This window comes from Scleropages formosus, chromosome 16, assembly GCF_900964775.1.
Source record: "Scleropages formosus chromosome 16, fSclFor1.1, whole genome shotgun sequence".
Classification (NCBI taxonomy): Eukaryota; Metazoa; Chordata; class Actinopteri; order Osteoglossiformes; family Osteoglossidae; genus Scleropages; species Scleropages formosus.
This window is the reverse complement of record NC_041821.1, coordinates 10,476,231-10,492,679: the sequence shown is the minus strand read 5'-3', so window position 1 is coordinate 10,492,679 and position 16,449 is coordinate 10,476,231. Positions and strand designations below refer to the sequence as shown.

Below are 16,449 nucleotides of genomic sequence, written 5' to 3'. Positions count from 1 at the left end.
TAGGGGTGAAGTTCAGACTGGGTTTTATTTTTTTATTTTTTTAAATATCATGTGGACACCATTATGTTATGTGTATTGTATTTTGTTCCCCAGTATTTAAACCAGCTAGGTCAACTGAAAATGTGTGCCAGGACAGCGAATAACTCTGTACAATGTACTGCTGGTGTAGCAATCTGTTGACTTGAGGGGCTAGTAGTGAAGTGATTAGACTTGTAAGCTGAAGGTTCATGGTTCAAGCTCCTCTTTCTGCTGTAGTAGCCCTGAACAAAGCACCTCAATTACTCCATTAAAAATTTCCCACCTTTGTCAAAGCATAAATACTCAACGCGCCTACTAGATGACCATCAGTGTAAATTAAAATCCTATCTAAATTTAGTGCTTTTTGAGATGTCATGACCATTTCTAGTATAGGCACTGAACTAAATGCAAAGAATTTCATGAAAAAGAAATCAGTATAGGCCTATTGCCAAGAGGGTGTTAAGTTCACAGTGTGGGATGTTGTTGCTTGTGTATTAACATTGCGCCTACTGTTACGGCTCTATAACCTTTTTTGCAGTGTCAGGGCAATCTTGATGTCATCACAGACCACCTTGTTATTTAAATGGAACGTGACATTTTTTTAATTCTGGTTTTGAAACTGAGTCTGTTTCAGGTTTGTACTTTACCATACATTGCCTTCCCTATAAATTATATGAGTTTATTGTATATTGTGGTACAGGGTGAATGCTAAAGTATATTAAAAAAAACAAGTTATATAAAAATCACCTGAAACCAAATTTTTATTTCACACACACACACATTTTCAGAACCGCTTGTCCCTTACGGGGTCACGGGGAACCGGAGCCTACCCGGCAACACAGGGCGTAAGGCCGGAGGGGGAAGGGGACACACCCAGGACAGGACGCCAGTCCGCCGCAAGGCACCCCAAGCGGGATTTGAACCCCAGACCCACCGGAGAGCAGGACTGCGGTCCAACCCACTGCGCCACTGCACCCCCCATTTTTATTTCAGTTCTTTAATTATCTAGACCAAGTGATGATAGCAATCATACTGGGGTGCTATATCTTCTGTAATTTTCTGATTCTCTTTTTCAAAAAGAGGAGACTGTTAATAAATTATTGGTCACATGAATAATGTATCCTTATCAGTGTTCCAGTTACAAAATATTTGCAAGAAACAGCAATTAGAAAGTCAAAAATCAGAATCACACTGACCTACACATGTTTTTTTTTCATAAACACATTTTTCCAGATTAACTATCTAACATGATTACAAAGATCAGATCTAGGGAATTTTTGTCACATGCTGAATTTGTTAATTTAGCTGAATAGTAGTTTTGTTTGGTGAATTTTCTCTGGATAATGAAAGCACGATGGAACAAAGCATCTCAAAAACAAGACTGAAATTTCTGTACATTTTTATTAATTTTCCTTTTCTTTCTGTGAAACATTTTATCCAGAACTATACTGTTTACAGCAGTTGTATTTAATGAACATGGAGGGTTGTCACAGTGATAGAACTCTAGGATAAGGAAACAGTTGTACATGCATGATAAGAGGACAACTTCAGCATTATTCACACTTTGATACTTTGACCTCCTTCTTAGGACTACTCTTTACAGCTGGTGGGCTAACCTGGTATTTAAAAAACACAACCATTGGCTGTAGGAGTGGAATGAAAGATTTTAGTACCAACGTTAACCATAAGTGCTACCACTGTGAGCTGTAATCTTACCTTCAAAAAACATCTTGGGTGGATAACTGTTAATTATAGCTCTAGTATCTATAGACTGTTTCTTAAAAGCACCTGTGATAATGTAATTGCGACTTATACAATAATTTTTAGAAAGTATTGCATGTGGCAAATGGATCATGCTCATAGCAGCACATAGCTTCCCAACTTAGCTCTCAGTCAGCCCAGAAGTTCAGTGTCTCAAATTCTGCAGTTGCAAGGAGGTTAAGTGTATCTGTTTGTTTTTTGTTCATTTAAGAATTTAAACCAGAGCAGTGCACTTTACATTAATTCATGTAGCCAGTGCTTTTCTCCAAAGCAACTTACAATGTTAAGGTCACAATTATTACATGCTTATCATTTACACAGCTAGGCGATATTAGTGGAAACATTTAGAGTAAGTACTTTGCTCAAGGGTACTACAGCAGGAGGTGGGGATTAAACCTGCAACCTTTGGCTCTGGAGGCAGCAGTTCTAAGCACTACACTACCAGCTGTCTCCAGTTCCCCCCTTCATTTATCCCAACAGCGTGCTCAGTCGAATATTACTCCTTTTTCTGTCTGTTTTAAACTTGAAACATTTCATAGTAGATTGTTCATGTTTCAGCCATTTCTGTATGATTCATTTTAAATGTCCACTTGTACGATTCATTTTGAAGAGGCGCTTATACCTGGAGCGAGTAAAAACAAACGGCTCAATTCATTTCAATCCTCCCTTACAATACAATTAACTGAAATGCAATGTAGCTTTTACTGAACGCAGCAGTTCACTTTTTGACATGGTACTTCATCATGTCTCATTTCTCAGCACGTATGGCTACACTGATACATTTATAGCTATAGCTATGTTGTACATCGGTTGATCTGCAGAAAAAAAACTTGGGTGTGAAATATCACTAAAATTCCTTGTTACGATAGCGTTTACTGCACTGTAACCATCTGTTGGGAGATGTAGTATAACAACAGCTGTTGGTTAGTTAAGTATTTTTTACCGTAATGTCATGAATTTTTCTTTAATCAGTTCCCTTTGTTACCGCCCAACAGAAGGTCACTTATTTCATTGCGCAGAGGGATATGTCATCAGTTGCTGTGAGGTGGTATCCAAAATTACTGAACTACTTGATGGAACAACTAAACTTCCCAAAACCTCTTTTTTCAAAAGAAAGAACAAAGGTGGATACACACACAATAATAACAGTAGAAATATTGTGGAAAGTTATAACGCAGCTATGACTTGTTTATTTGTGAAGGCCAATCTTTACTTTCTTCCTCTTTTTTGCTGTTAAGCAGCAACATGAAAAATCTGGTGAATATTCCTTTATGGATATTAGTGAGGTGTATCAAAAAAGACATTTATAATTAACAACACACTTTCTATTTAGTTTTACATAACAAATGTAGGTTTCTGATACAAGAGGGTGAAAATAATACACAACGCTATTTATATTTATATTTATAACTATTTATCACATCATATCTCTTACTCACACTCCCTTGCATTTGTATCTAGTGACTATTTTTGTATATTGTGTACTTTATAAGAGGGGGTGCAGTGGCACAGTGGGTTGGACCACAGTCCTGCTCTCCAGTGGGTCTGGGGTTCGAGTCCCGCTTGGGGTGCCTTGCGGCGGACTGGCGTCCCGTCCTGGGTGTGTCCCCTTCCCCCTCCGGCCTTACGCCCTGTGTTGCCGGGTAGGCTCCGGTTCCCTGTGACCCCGTCTGGGACAAGCGGTTCTGAAAATGTGTGTGTGTGTGTGTGTGTGTGTGTGTGTGTGTACTTTATATTTTTTACCCTTTATTCACATATTCTATCTTCTCATCTATCTTGCCACTGTCATTGTGTCTGTGCTGTGGAAGTTTCTCTCACCAAGACAAATTCCTTGTATGTGTGAACATACTTGGCAATAAAGCTCATTCTGATTCTGATTCTGAAATAACATAAAAATATAGTACTTAAATGTTTATCTTCCCTCATCATCATCATCATTGGCATCCATCAGTCTAGAAAGACCATGGAATTGACCAAATGTTTATCTTACATTATGCATTATTCTGGGCTGGTCTCAGGGAAACTGAACTGTCTGCACAGATGAGTTGCTCAGCTGTTATGCATTTCCCCGTATACATCCTGTCTGTAATTTTTAATTTTTTTGGCTAAACAGATCTTTCACATTGCTATATGTAATGTCCTTATGTGACAGTAGAATGCACAAAATAATTCAGATATATTAAATTGCCCAGCAGATGGCAACAGTTACTTTGCATCACACCCATGCTCACCTAGTGACTGCTATAAAAAGTTATTTCATGAATATTATGATGAAACAGTTATTGTCCATGCATACAAAATGAAACCTAGAGGCAGTGTGTCTACCAAGCAAATTAAATTTATATTTGCTCCTTTACGGTTTCTAGATTGCTCTGTGTAACTCTTTTTTGGCATTTATTCTGTGGTGGGATTGAACTGATTTTATGTCACTTATTTAGTAGTTATCTTGACTTTTCGTTTTGTGTCTTCGCAGCAGCACACTGCTGCCAAGTTCAGTAAAATGGTATTCAGAACACTTGGCTAGCACTGCACTCTGCGCTGTTTCTTGATGATTTGCATTGTGCAAAGATCTTAGGCAGCACTACCTTGTGCCTCCCTTGGATTGCAGTATGTGAGTTTGGACTGGGGCAAAAAATTGCAGTGTATGTATTTCTCAAGGAGAAGCTGCATAGTTTTATCCTTGAGCAATGTGAAATGATCTCTTGCCCTGAAAAAAATAATTTGCAGAAGATGAAATATTACACAGTATGATATGGAATGCCTGATTCAGGCAGTGCATAACAGCTATGGATGCTAAATTAAAATAATAAGGCTCCGAAGACACCAATTTCAGCAGAAATGGCTGAGTCACATTCAGTTTACTGGCTTCTTCAGTTTTCAGCTATTGGTCACAATAGCAGATCAGGTGAATTGGACTGGGTGATCAGCACTGACCTTGCACATGTTTCCATGGTGCAGATTCTTTCTGAAAGTAGTTTATTCTGTGTGTAATAAAAGTGTAGTATAACTGATACATGTTACATTAATCTTGAGTCCACCTTATTTTAATGTCATTTTTGATACTGTAGTGTAGTGGTTGGAGTTGAAATAGAAACACAAACAAGATTTGAATATTAACTGTAAATGGTTTGGAGTAAGTTATGATGCTTTACCAGCAGAGATAAGCTAAAAAGGGGCTATTCTTAGGCGCTGTGGAATCCAGATCTGATTCCGAAATTGTAAGACAGCAGTACCCAGAGGGCTGTCCCCATTAGATGCCGCGCAGCCATTGTAGAACATAATCTCATTAAAGTGTAATTATTCATAGGGAGTCCACAACTCCTGCAGTATTGTTCCGTAACTGATGCTATGACTACCTGCAACACAGATTTCAGCAATTTGTGCTTGCTGTTAATACGAGCGTCTACATGCTATATTTTACATTCCAGCCAGCCGTACTACAGACTGAAAGACACAAGTTTCAGGGAATGCTTGTAAGAATTAAAACATTTGAAATAATTTAATATTGAAAATAATTTACAATTCAACTGAAATAACTGAACTGAATTAAAAATATTTGAAGCATTTCTGCCATTTCATCTAACTCTGCTCTGATTTCTGCCTTTAAAACTGAGATGTCTGTGTGGCCGATATCTCGTCAGTCTTGTCAAGCGCTAATCCTCCATTATCATAAGATTTCCTCTCCATAAGGTCACCATTATCTTGCGCAGTCTCCGTGGGAGAAGGGTTGATCACACTGACATTTGAACACTGGTCAATCTTCTCAAGCTCCACCTTGGATAGCTTCTCGACTATTCCGGCTCCGATTGCATCGCCCAGCACATTGGTCGCGGTACGGAATCGATCTCTGAAGGTACACGGAGAATAGGGGTTTATGTTTATTTTATAACCCGTGTTCACATTACAGTAATCTCCACTCGTGGCTGTGCATTGACAACACTTACATCAGCCAATCCACAGCGAAAATGAGACTGACATCATTGGCCGGCAGACCCACTGCAGTCAGGACAATCACTAAGGTGACCAAGCCTGCATTTGGAATCCCTGCCGACCCAATGCTGGCCGCTGTGGCAGCAATACTGTAACCAAAACAAACTGTGTCATGTGATACATACAGTATATCAATCAACACACAGCTTACCAGACTGATCACAGCTGAGCAACACACCCTTTCCCCTGTGTAAGTACTAGTTATCAGAGGAAATGTACATATGCTGTCGGAAGCAGCTTGTCCCGAGGGGGGTTGCAGCAAGCCAGAGCCAAGCAGCACAGGATGCGGGACTCAGGAGGGGACAAACTTAGAGCAGGACGCCAGTCTGTTGCAAGGCACCCCAAGCAGGACTCGAACCCCAGACCTACCGGAGGGGGGGACCTGGCCAATCCCACTGCACCATCACACCTCCCAGAAGCAATGTAATGTCTGGGAATACTTACTGTTCAAGGTAATAGAAATTTATCCTGCTGTAACCTACAACATGCACAGCTAGCTGCAGTGTGAGCATAGGGGCCAAAATTTAAAGCCTGTCAATTCTCAGTCATGGCTCTGATGTAATGGGATAAATTCCCTCCCTCCCTGAGAACTGTTGATTTCTTTCCAGCATGGCCCTCAGAACTCATCTCTTTTGGATCTCATTCCTACCCAAGCTCCAGAGGCCTTCAGAAGCCTTTGTCAGCCAGCCCCCCACCACATGCTATTCTTTTCTACATGAGTAGAGGTTGCTACTGGAATATGTGCACCACAGCAATGGCTGTTTCAGTGAAATACAGCTGATACACAGTGGTTAGAGCTGCAGTTTTTACATTTACTCATTTAGCTGATGCTTTTCCCCAAAGCAACTTACAATATTACAAGCTTATAATTATTTACCTATTTATACACCTGCATAGGATTACTAGAGCCCTTTAGGCTAAGTACCTTGCTCAGGGGCACTACAGCCAGAGGTAGGATTGAACCAACAATCTCTAGGTATAAAGGCAGCAGCACTAACCTCTATGCTACCAGCTCTTCAATAGCCTTTAGCTCTGAAGGTTGCTGCTTCAAATCTCATGCACTGCTGTAGTACGATGAACCTCGGTGCAGCAAGTGGTAGGGAACAAACTAGGTTTGCTTGAGACTTTCATGTCTGCAGCTATGTCTCCTCTTATGTAATGCATGAATTGTACTTTTGCTGCGATGTACGTCGCATTGGACAAAAGCGTCTGCTAAATGAATAAATGTAAGTGTAATGTAAATGTAGTACCTTCGAGCGAGTTACTTGCCCTAAATTGCTCCTAGCTGTATAAATGCATAGACAGGTGTAGGTAACTTAACACTGTAAGTCACTTTGGAGAACAGCGTCAGCCAGATGAATGAATGTAAATAAAGTGCATTTCAATAATTGCATATACCGTACATGTCTAAGCTGTCTGTTGTGGTTTGTACTTTTGTTTACTTTTTGCAACTTTGAGCAGTATGTCACTTTGGAGAAAAGCATCTGCAAATTCCATAAATCTAAATGTGTTACACCCAGTCATTAATGTAGCTTAATTCAATAGGATCCAGAATTTTTTAACATGCTTTCGTTTCTGATTCTCTGTGTAATGGAATTAGCTATAGACGTGTGCCACACAGAACACAGAGACTTACCTGACGGTGATGATCTTGCCAATGTCCAGGTCATAGTTGTTTAGCTGAGCAATAAATATGGCTGCCACTGCCTCGTAGATAGCTCCACCATCCATGTTGATGGTCGCGCCGACTGGCAGCACAAAGCGAGTGATCCTCTTGTCAAGCTTGTTGTTCTCCTCTGCACATTTGAAGGTCACGGGCAGCGTGGCTGAGCTGGAGATTAATAACCATTTGTAGAAATACTCTATAAGCTTGATACTATATGAAGTATGAAGATGTAGCTGGACTCTACCTGAACATGCAGTTGTGAAACTCAGGAAGACAACAGATTCTAAATATATTTCTGAAGTGTTGTAAGGAAAGATTACTGAGATATTCTGAAGTGTGATGTTGTAAGTTCCTGGTTTTGGAGTTAGGCCTACCAAGAATAATGGTAGTTCAGAAATCACACAATAGTGGTGTGTGATATTTCTTTTTACTTTTTTAGTCCAGTCATGATCCAGGTGTGATATCATAAAATGATTCTGCGTTAAAGTGGAAATGAAATCCCATTTTAATACTCTGTATAAACAACACGCTGTCACTTTCTATTCAAAAGCCTTTTCTAATAAGAGGCTCGTATCACTTGCAGGGAAAATCACTACAAGATAGATATTCAGAATAATTTTGTGGTACTCACAGTGAATTCCTTGCAGAATGTTCTGACTCTCTTTATGAAGAAGGGGGCCAAAACTGTGGATGAAATTCGAAGGTGCATAACAAAGACTTACCTGGAGGAGATAACAAGGGCCGTCACCAAGGCACGGGACATTCCTTGAATGAACTTATAGGGGTTTTTCCTCACAATGACCAAGTACAGCAGGGGCAGAATAATCGCAGCGTGAATGACCAGCCTAGTGATGGTAAAACAATTGGTGGTCATTTTCCAGCCAAGGGATTTTTTATCAAAACACTGAAAATTGTGTAAGACAAAAAATAAGATACAGCATAACACTTTAACTTCTAGCTGTTAACTGTCACCCCAAACAAGCATGCTAATTGTTGAACATTTAACTTTCACTAACCCACATAAAAACACCCTCATCCTCATAAGGAGTACCACCTCTTCTGCCTTAGACATGGTTTCTATAGTGAATTACGATATACTCCTATTCCCAATTGAAGCATTAACATGCCTCACCCAGTCACCACAGTCACCATGTAGAGTCCCAGTTTTCTGAAAATGTCCCAGTCTTCAACTTCCATGATTTTGGATGATATTAGGAATAGTATGCCAACAGGCATATAACTAGAAAGAAAAAAAAAATTGAGTTATTGTTATTATGGAAGTTTTATAGTCTAGAATTTGCCCTTTCCAAGTTTTGTTTACTCCTTTGTCAGTGAAAGCCCTAGTTAAGCAGTGATGAAACATCTCTGACCACCCCTGAGGTCTCCATGTACACTCACTCAAGAACTATTCAGGATTATCGTGCCAACAACCGTTCAAGAACCTCGAAAAACATCAGAGTATGACAGCTCTTACCACATGATGATCTGAACTATTTTCATGGTGGCTTCATTTAAAGCATCAAAGAACTCCACCAGAATCCGCCCTTTCTCTCCCATCTGTCCGATGATCAGTCCGAAGACCAGGCAGAAGACAATGAGGCCCAAAATATTGACCCCATCAGAGTAGGAGCCTACTACTGTGTACTCTTTGGTTATGTTCTATAGTTGCAAAAAGACATGAAATAAAACTCTTAATTTCTTCACCCTGCAAATTATTTGCTAAGTATACTGTGCATTAAATACATTAATCTGAAGAGAAAAGGACAGTACGTACTTCCTTTGAAGTATTTGTCAATCCAGCGATGAAATCAGACACCACTGTGGTATTTTCCAGTGGTTTATTGAGCTCAATCTCTTTACGCCTGGTCTTGTACTATAATTCAAATGTCAATAGATAAATGTGGGAGTCTGTGAATGTATGTAGATGTATTGCTTGTTGTAGTTAGGACTATCATTGGCCTTAATTTGTCCTTGCAAACCTTAATGTATTCATTTTATTGTAGTTGTTAAGATGAACCATTACAACATTACAATCATTGCATTTCTTACTTGTTGAAAGCAGGCCTGGACCAGATTATCTGGGAAAGCATTCCTAAAAACATAAAAAGTATATATCTAAATTTCTATGTTAACTGTATATAATTCTGAGTTATAGTTTGTGCAGGTATTTCAGTTTTCATTAAACCATTAACTTCAGATCAGAAAGAGGACTAATTTAGATAAGTTAATGTAATGATTTCCTCAGTTAAGTGTCCTATTATCAAGTGGATTCAAATTCCACAGACATTGTAGGCCATAAAGATGAGAACTGACAAACAATGCCTTTATGTACAGTAAAACAACTATTAAACTGTGAAGTGTACACACTTATACAACCGAGACATTAAAAGTTTATTTTATTTTTTATAATTAATTAATTTGCTGTTCGTGAAAGAAAATTATTATAAATTTGGGAATAAACCCGCTCGTCTTCTGGGCTAAAAACTGAAATCACAACAGAACTAGAGGTCTATTAAGGCTGTACGTATACGTTCTGGTGTAGTGACATATGACCCGTTTGTTAATGAAACCTTTATGTTATATTATACAATATTACACGTTCCTTAACGCCTCTCAGCAAGATAGAGTTGATGAAATACAACCATGATTAGGAGGTGTCAGTTCTTTTTTAAATGCACCATTTAATCCTGAGTGCTTAATATGATTTCAATTAGTCTAAGCAAAGAAAAAACAATTAGAAACTCCTCCTAAAATCCTATTAGTTTGCTGAATGTGGATTTTAAAATTGTAACAAAACCTTGGTACATAGGCCCGAGACTGTCTTCACAAAATTAGTCTCTCCTGTTCTAACTAGATTTGTTAAGGCAGGTTTGGCTCCAATAACAGATGTTGTACCTTCAACATTAAAGACTTCATTGCTGAAAATCAATACCCTGCTTTGATTATCGCTCACAAAAAAGATGGTGCCAGCAAAATTGTCACCTCTACCCTTTACTGTTCACACTTATGTCTGAACCCTTGCCAAAAGCTATTTGGAGCTATAAGGATATTTCTGGTATTAGAGGAGGGGAAGAGGACCATCAGATTTATCTCTTTGTTGATGATGTGATGCTATGTTTGAGTAATCTTGAAACAGTCTTGGCAGTTTTAAAAATATTATCCTATTTATTATAGTAACTTCAGGGTTTCTCAATCTCTCCGAAAGTCTGGCTACGAAACTGAATACTCCCCTGAATTTCACTTGGTGTTTTGTTACTTCTGATCTTCACCATCTTCTAGACACCAACTATTCACTACTAATTAACATGATTAAAGTATTTGACATAGCCACCGGACTGCACAGCAACCTGGAACTGAAATGTTAGACATCATGTACCTCAAGATGGAAATACAAATTGTATTTGCATAAATATTATACACACTTTGTTGTGTGCATTACGTGAGTAAGAACTGACGTAACTGGTGCACAAATACAAATGTTTTAGACTTTGAGATTGAATGAATGAAATGAATTTCATTTGACTGAATACTGAATATTCCCAGAAGACATGGTTATTTGCAATATCTGAAGGGATTCAGGAGTGAACGGATTTTAATTTTTGATTAAATTTTAGAATAGAGTTTTTAAATGTTTTTAAGTTAAGTATCGTTTGTAACAAGTTCTTGTTAAAGATAAGAACGGTCTGCCATGATTTGAAATGATTTCAGCTCTGAAATCGACAAAAGCTGAAATTTTGTACAAGGGTGTGTGACCATTTCATATGTACTGTATATAATTAAAACAACTAAACTAAATCACAGTAAGAATATAATTTTTATTGTCTTTCATGGCCATTACACACACACACTTTCAGAACCACTTGTCCCATACGGGGTCGCGGGGAACCGGAGCCTACCCGGCAACACAGGGCGTAAGGTCATGGCCATTATGAACTTGAAAAGTAAATTAGTGAATGTTCAATGAATTGTAATTACCTGAGAAGGTCCAGAATGGAATCCACAGCAGTAACCCCTTCTGTTGACTCTGTTGTCTCACTGCTGTCAACATTATAGGAAATTCCTGGCTTGATCGTTACCACCAGCACAATTCCTGATGCATATTTTTTCAAAGTCACTCAATATCTTAAAACTGGACCTTTGCATGGCAAGGTGAGAACTTACCCCATAACAGATTCCATTTTATCATGCTGTGCAAATACGTCGATCACTTCAGCAAAATCATATAAAAACAAATTTTGAAGAAACGGCATCATACTGTGCATCCGAGAACAGAAAAGAATAGCAGCTCGGTTACCAAGAATGGCAGCAATGACAGTGGTGGAGAGGAAGTAAGCCACTGCTCGTAAGCCAATCCTTCCAGAAATCCTAGAATCCAAGGCCGCCACCCCTGCACAATACCACAGAAAGCCACCGAAACACATTACTTTCAGCGTTCATTACTGCTGTTATGAAACAAGCGGAAAAGTTCTGCATACTTTTATGAAACTCAAACTAAAACTAGTTGAAATCAGAATGGAATAGTTACAGTAGGAGTACAGATATGAAAGGTGGTTTCACCAATGTAGCAGTTAATGTTTATTTCATTTTGATAGATTGTACTAGGGGGGCGCGGTGGCGCAGTGGGTTGGGCCGGGTCCTGCTCTTCAGTGGGTTTGCGGTTCGAGTCCCGCTTGGGGTGCCTTGCGACGGACTGGCGTCCCGTCCTGGGTGTGTCCCCTCCCCCTCCGGCCTTACGCCCTGTGTTACCGGGTAGGCTCCGGTTCCCCGTGACCCCGTATGGGACAAGCGGTTCTGAAAGTGTGTGTGTGTGTGTATATTGTACTATTGGAAGAAAATACTGAATTTTTGGTCTGTGGAACTGATTACAAAATTTGTAACATTGTGTGTAAATTTGACATTATTGCATTTTGATGCTGTCAGTTGAATGTTAGGTCAGTCTCTCTGCTATTTTTGCTCACCTGTTATGATGCTGGAAATGATGAGCGGCAGGACAATCAGCTTGAGCATCCGCATCAGTAGTTCTCCGGGAAAGCCGAAGTAGTACTTGTCGAGCCGGGAGAGGGAAGCATATTCTCGCACCAGTACTCCCAATGCAATCCCTGGGAGAGATACAGGGAAAGGTGCCTGTAATAGAACTCCTCCGGAAACAAACCCACTGTGAACAACAGTTGATGGGGAGATCCCCCTTTTAAAGAAAACCAAACTGTGGCCATGAAGCAAGCTAAAAGTCAATGAGACATATGGAAGAAATTCAGCATTACTCAAACAAAGGACCCAAGATGGGAGAGAGTATCTTACTTAATTTTACCCCGGTTGGAGGGAGTCCGCCATCCCCTGTGTCAGAGTCCAGGGAGTCTCCCCGAGCATCCGATACACACAATACACACATATTATATAGTTCCAAAAGCACATGCTATCTATATGATAACATTTCTCATTGGCTTTTTTTTTCATGATCAACGCGTGCTCACCTCCTGCATGCTTTTAATTTCTTGCTTAATCTACCATGTTTCCTCTAGGCTAAAGTGAGTTATGCGCATCATAAAGCAGGCATCCTACATTCCCTGCATCTTATCTCTCAACTTGCCAACATTATTTATTTTCTTCTTCTTCCAGTGTCAGCTAGTGCCAGTTCCCCCTTAGAGCTGTGAGTGCAGTTTCGGTACATCCTGCTACTTGCACAATGGGCTTTCTGCAGCAGTTACAAAATAAATCACTTGTACATTTACTGCATACCATTATTTCTACTCCATTTTCTTATTTTTTTTCCTCTCACAGACACCAATGTGTTGCCTTTTTCAGTGTCCACACGTAGGCATTCATTTTGTCTGACCATGTGGAACCCTCAATAGGACCACAAATAGTGAGACCGAGATTAAAATGCCACCATGTTTAGTTCTTTGTCTGTCTTCTAATGTCATGGGTAACAGTGGAAGAGTCTTGAAGACCCCAGACTGAGCTTGATATATATGTAATTTCGCCTATCCAGCCATCTGACAAACCTCGGGCAACTTGTTATTGGTCATTCAACCAAAAACACTGTTAAAACTCCCGTTATTCTTTTGGCAACCTCCCTAGTATCCCACAATGCCTCAAGACAAAGGGGCCTGAGCTACAGTGCAGGTTCACGGCTCTGAAGCTTGTAATGAAACATTTTGCTGTAATTAATTTCTTATTTAGCTGCCACCTTTGTTCAAAGCAACTTCTGATTTTAATGTTGTATTCTCAGACTCTTACCATTGTTGCAGTCAGGGAGGTGTAGTCAGCGATGTCCACTTAGGAGTTAGGGTTATGAGTTGTGGCCATAAATATGGTTGGTGGTTGGGGGGGGGGCAGTGTTAATGTTACTGATTGCTAAAATTTTTCTGTAGTCTCCCTCTCTGTCACTTTTTCTATTTGTCTTTCCTTCTTTTACACCTTTCTTTTTCTCTGTGTGGTACCTCATTAGGTCCCATGTTCTAGTTATCCGACAGCAGGAAAGAATGTACTTCTCGGGTAACTATTTTAAAATAAAACTGGGTTTCTGTCGTAAATGAACACTTTGGATGTTAATATATTTTAATGACCCAAAAGAGCACAGAGCCACTCTAGGGATGATTCCCAAAGGTCTGGGGTTTAGTAAAGTTCTGTACAATAAGACGGACCGCTGTCTCGTCTGCAACCAATGACAATAACAGCTAGGAGAAGTCTAGCAGACCACATGCGCACATCCAATTCCCTCAACTCCTCTTTCTCTCCACTCTTCACACGCTCTTCCACATGCGCACTCCTACGCCTCGCACGTCACACGCATTCTCTCAGCCACACCCTGGATAAAGAACACAATAAAACACAATTGTTTACAGTATCCACACGAGTATTTACACTTAAATAACAAATAATGCCGCAACGTATTACACGACGTATAGGTTGTAGGTCTTTAATTCGTTGAAATATACGAAATGAAAATTCAGTCTCTCCATAATTTCGCCGATAGCTTTCAAAGTCTTATCAGTTTTATTTTTTTATTCTTAAAAACTTAGTAAAATTTTGTAGTTGTAGCCTTCACTTCTTTACATATATGGAGGATGTGAGTGATTAATTCTCTTCTGTCTGATCAAAACTGATCTGAATAACAGCTTATGTCTTCATAATTTTTCAGAGAGCTGATTTGAATAATGGCAGTTGATCACTGCTGAGAAACATTGTAATGTGCTTCTCTTGACTTATACTGTGCTTGCAGCTGCAGTTACAGTTTTACTCTTTGCTGTTACCGTATTCTGCATATCACTGTGACCCAGTGTTGCTGTAAACACAGACTGAGATTCAAAACTGATTTAAAATTGATTCCGCCTAGATTTTCGCCAGCCTGTCTCAGCTCTATTTTATATGCCCTTTGCTCCAGTAAAATATGGACATTGTCCCAGTATAACAATATAAATCCATAGTGCATCATCTGACAAAGAATCAGACAAATCCTCACATTATGAGGATGTAACTGTGCAGTGGTAAATTTTCAGCAAGTACCCTTTTCTATTAAACAACATGATTAACAAACCAACAAATGCATGATGCAGAACAATTTCCCTGAAATAAAGGACCATTAGTTTCAGTCTATTATATTAGTCCACAAAAATTCTAAAGACATGCGGGCCAGGAACGCTCCACCATGAGAGAGCCAAGAAGAGTGCTGTTCAAAAGCAGACCAGACTGTGGACTGGTTACTATTTCAATTCATCCAACAGCTGGGAGCTTCTGCTCAAGAAAACCATTCTACACATGACTATGGACATTCCTATCTGCCAATACCGTAACACCAAATTCACACATTAGGTGCTTACCTAGAACTACAGACAAGATCATGGCCATCAGAAAAATGTTCTTCTTCAGGAACTTTCTAAAACAGGATCTTCTTTCCACCGGCTTCTCCATTTTCTCCGTTGTCTGTTGTCCCTGCGTCATGGTGTAGGTAGATTCGAGGAACACGGTGGCCTGCAAGATGCAGCGGTGGGAGTAGGTGGGACAGTGTAGCTCTCTTTGGTGTTGAAGATATTGTGCAATGCTCTCTTTTCCTCTCTGCTTCTTGCGAGTGTTACGAGTCTCATAGGACAGACAACATTGGCAGCGCCTTATATCCTTGGCTTCACTTCCCATATAATAACAACCCAGGGTGGGGGTGTGTTCTTTCTTCAGTAATATGTAACACTATTTCATTCTTATCAAAGTAGTGATCCCACAGTCTAGTTTGATTTTGATTTTCTGTGCAGAAACCAGTTGAATCATTAACGCCTGGCTTATTTATTCTTTTATGCAATGCCATTTGTGAATAGTTTTTGAGTTTTTAAGTACATTTTTTTTATTTTCTCTAACGTAATACAGATATTTCATTTTCGTAGTTGTTACATGTATTCTCGTGTAAGTTAATTTCATAAACACTTTTATATCTACATAATAGCTGTTTTATACAAAAAAAAAAAGACCTTTTAAGGTTTTGAGCACTATTTAATTAATGCTTACCTGATAAACTGGTCTCTCACTTGGGGTATTCCACTGTTTATTATCCTCCCTGTGTGTTGTTTTATTGCCTTTAAGTTTTTGTTTTATGGCTGCACACTTCCATCTGCTGGGTTTCTCTGAAACTTCTGTTCTCTCTCATCCATCGAAAGCAATCACTTGTCCCACGCAGGGTCGTGAAGAGCGGGAGCCTATCCCGGCAATGCAGGGAACAGGGCAGATGGGGGAGGAGACACACCCAGGACAAGACGCCAGTCTGTCGCAAGGCACCCCAAGCAGGGCTCGAACCCTAGACCCGCCATGCCACAGGCTCAACCCGCAGTGCCACCACACCCCCCTCATTTAGAAAGTCTGAACCATATCTTTACCTTTAATGCCCCTTTACAGTAGTATCTCTCATCTTAGACTTTGTCAGTCCTTGATAGAAGTGTTAAGTGTGACATACAATAAGCTTATTTTCTCTGACAACATTAAAATAAATTATATAAAAGCCATATCTGACTCTCTAAAAAACCTCACCT

General features: G+C 39.6%; 1 protein-coding gene across 1 annotated transcript; it reads right to left on the bottom strand.

The window, feature by feature from the left end:
* Positions 1-5,315: 5,315 nt before the first annotated feature.
* Positions 5,316-15,498, bottom strand: LOC108925749 (excitatory amino acid transporter 3-like). Its single transcript, XM_018737966.2, has 12 exons — positions 15,256-15,498; positions 12,394-12,534; positions 11,730-11,822; positions 11,411-11,525; positions 9,485-9,527; positions 9,210-9,308; positions 8,910-9,094; positions 8,568-8,675; positions 8,158-8,280; positions 7,406-7,600; positions 5,724-5,858; positions 5,316-5,626 (listed from the first exon to the last, which is right to left on the bottom strand). Exons 1-12 carry the CDS (start codon positions 15,374-15,376, stop codon positions 5,383-5,385), a joined length of 1,602 nt encoding a protein of 533 aa, XP_018593482.2. The 5' UTR covers positions 15,377-15,498; the 3' UTR covers positions 5,316-5,382.
* Positions 15,499-16,449: the final 951 nt, after the last annotated feature.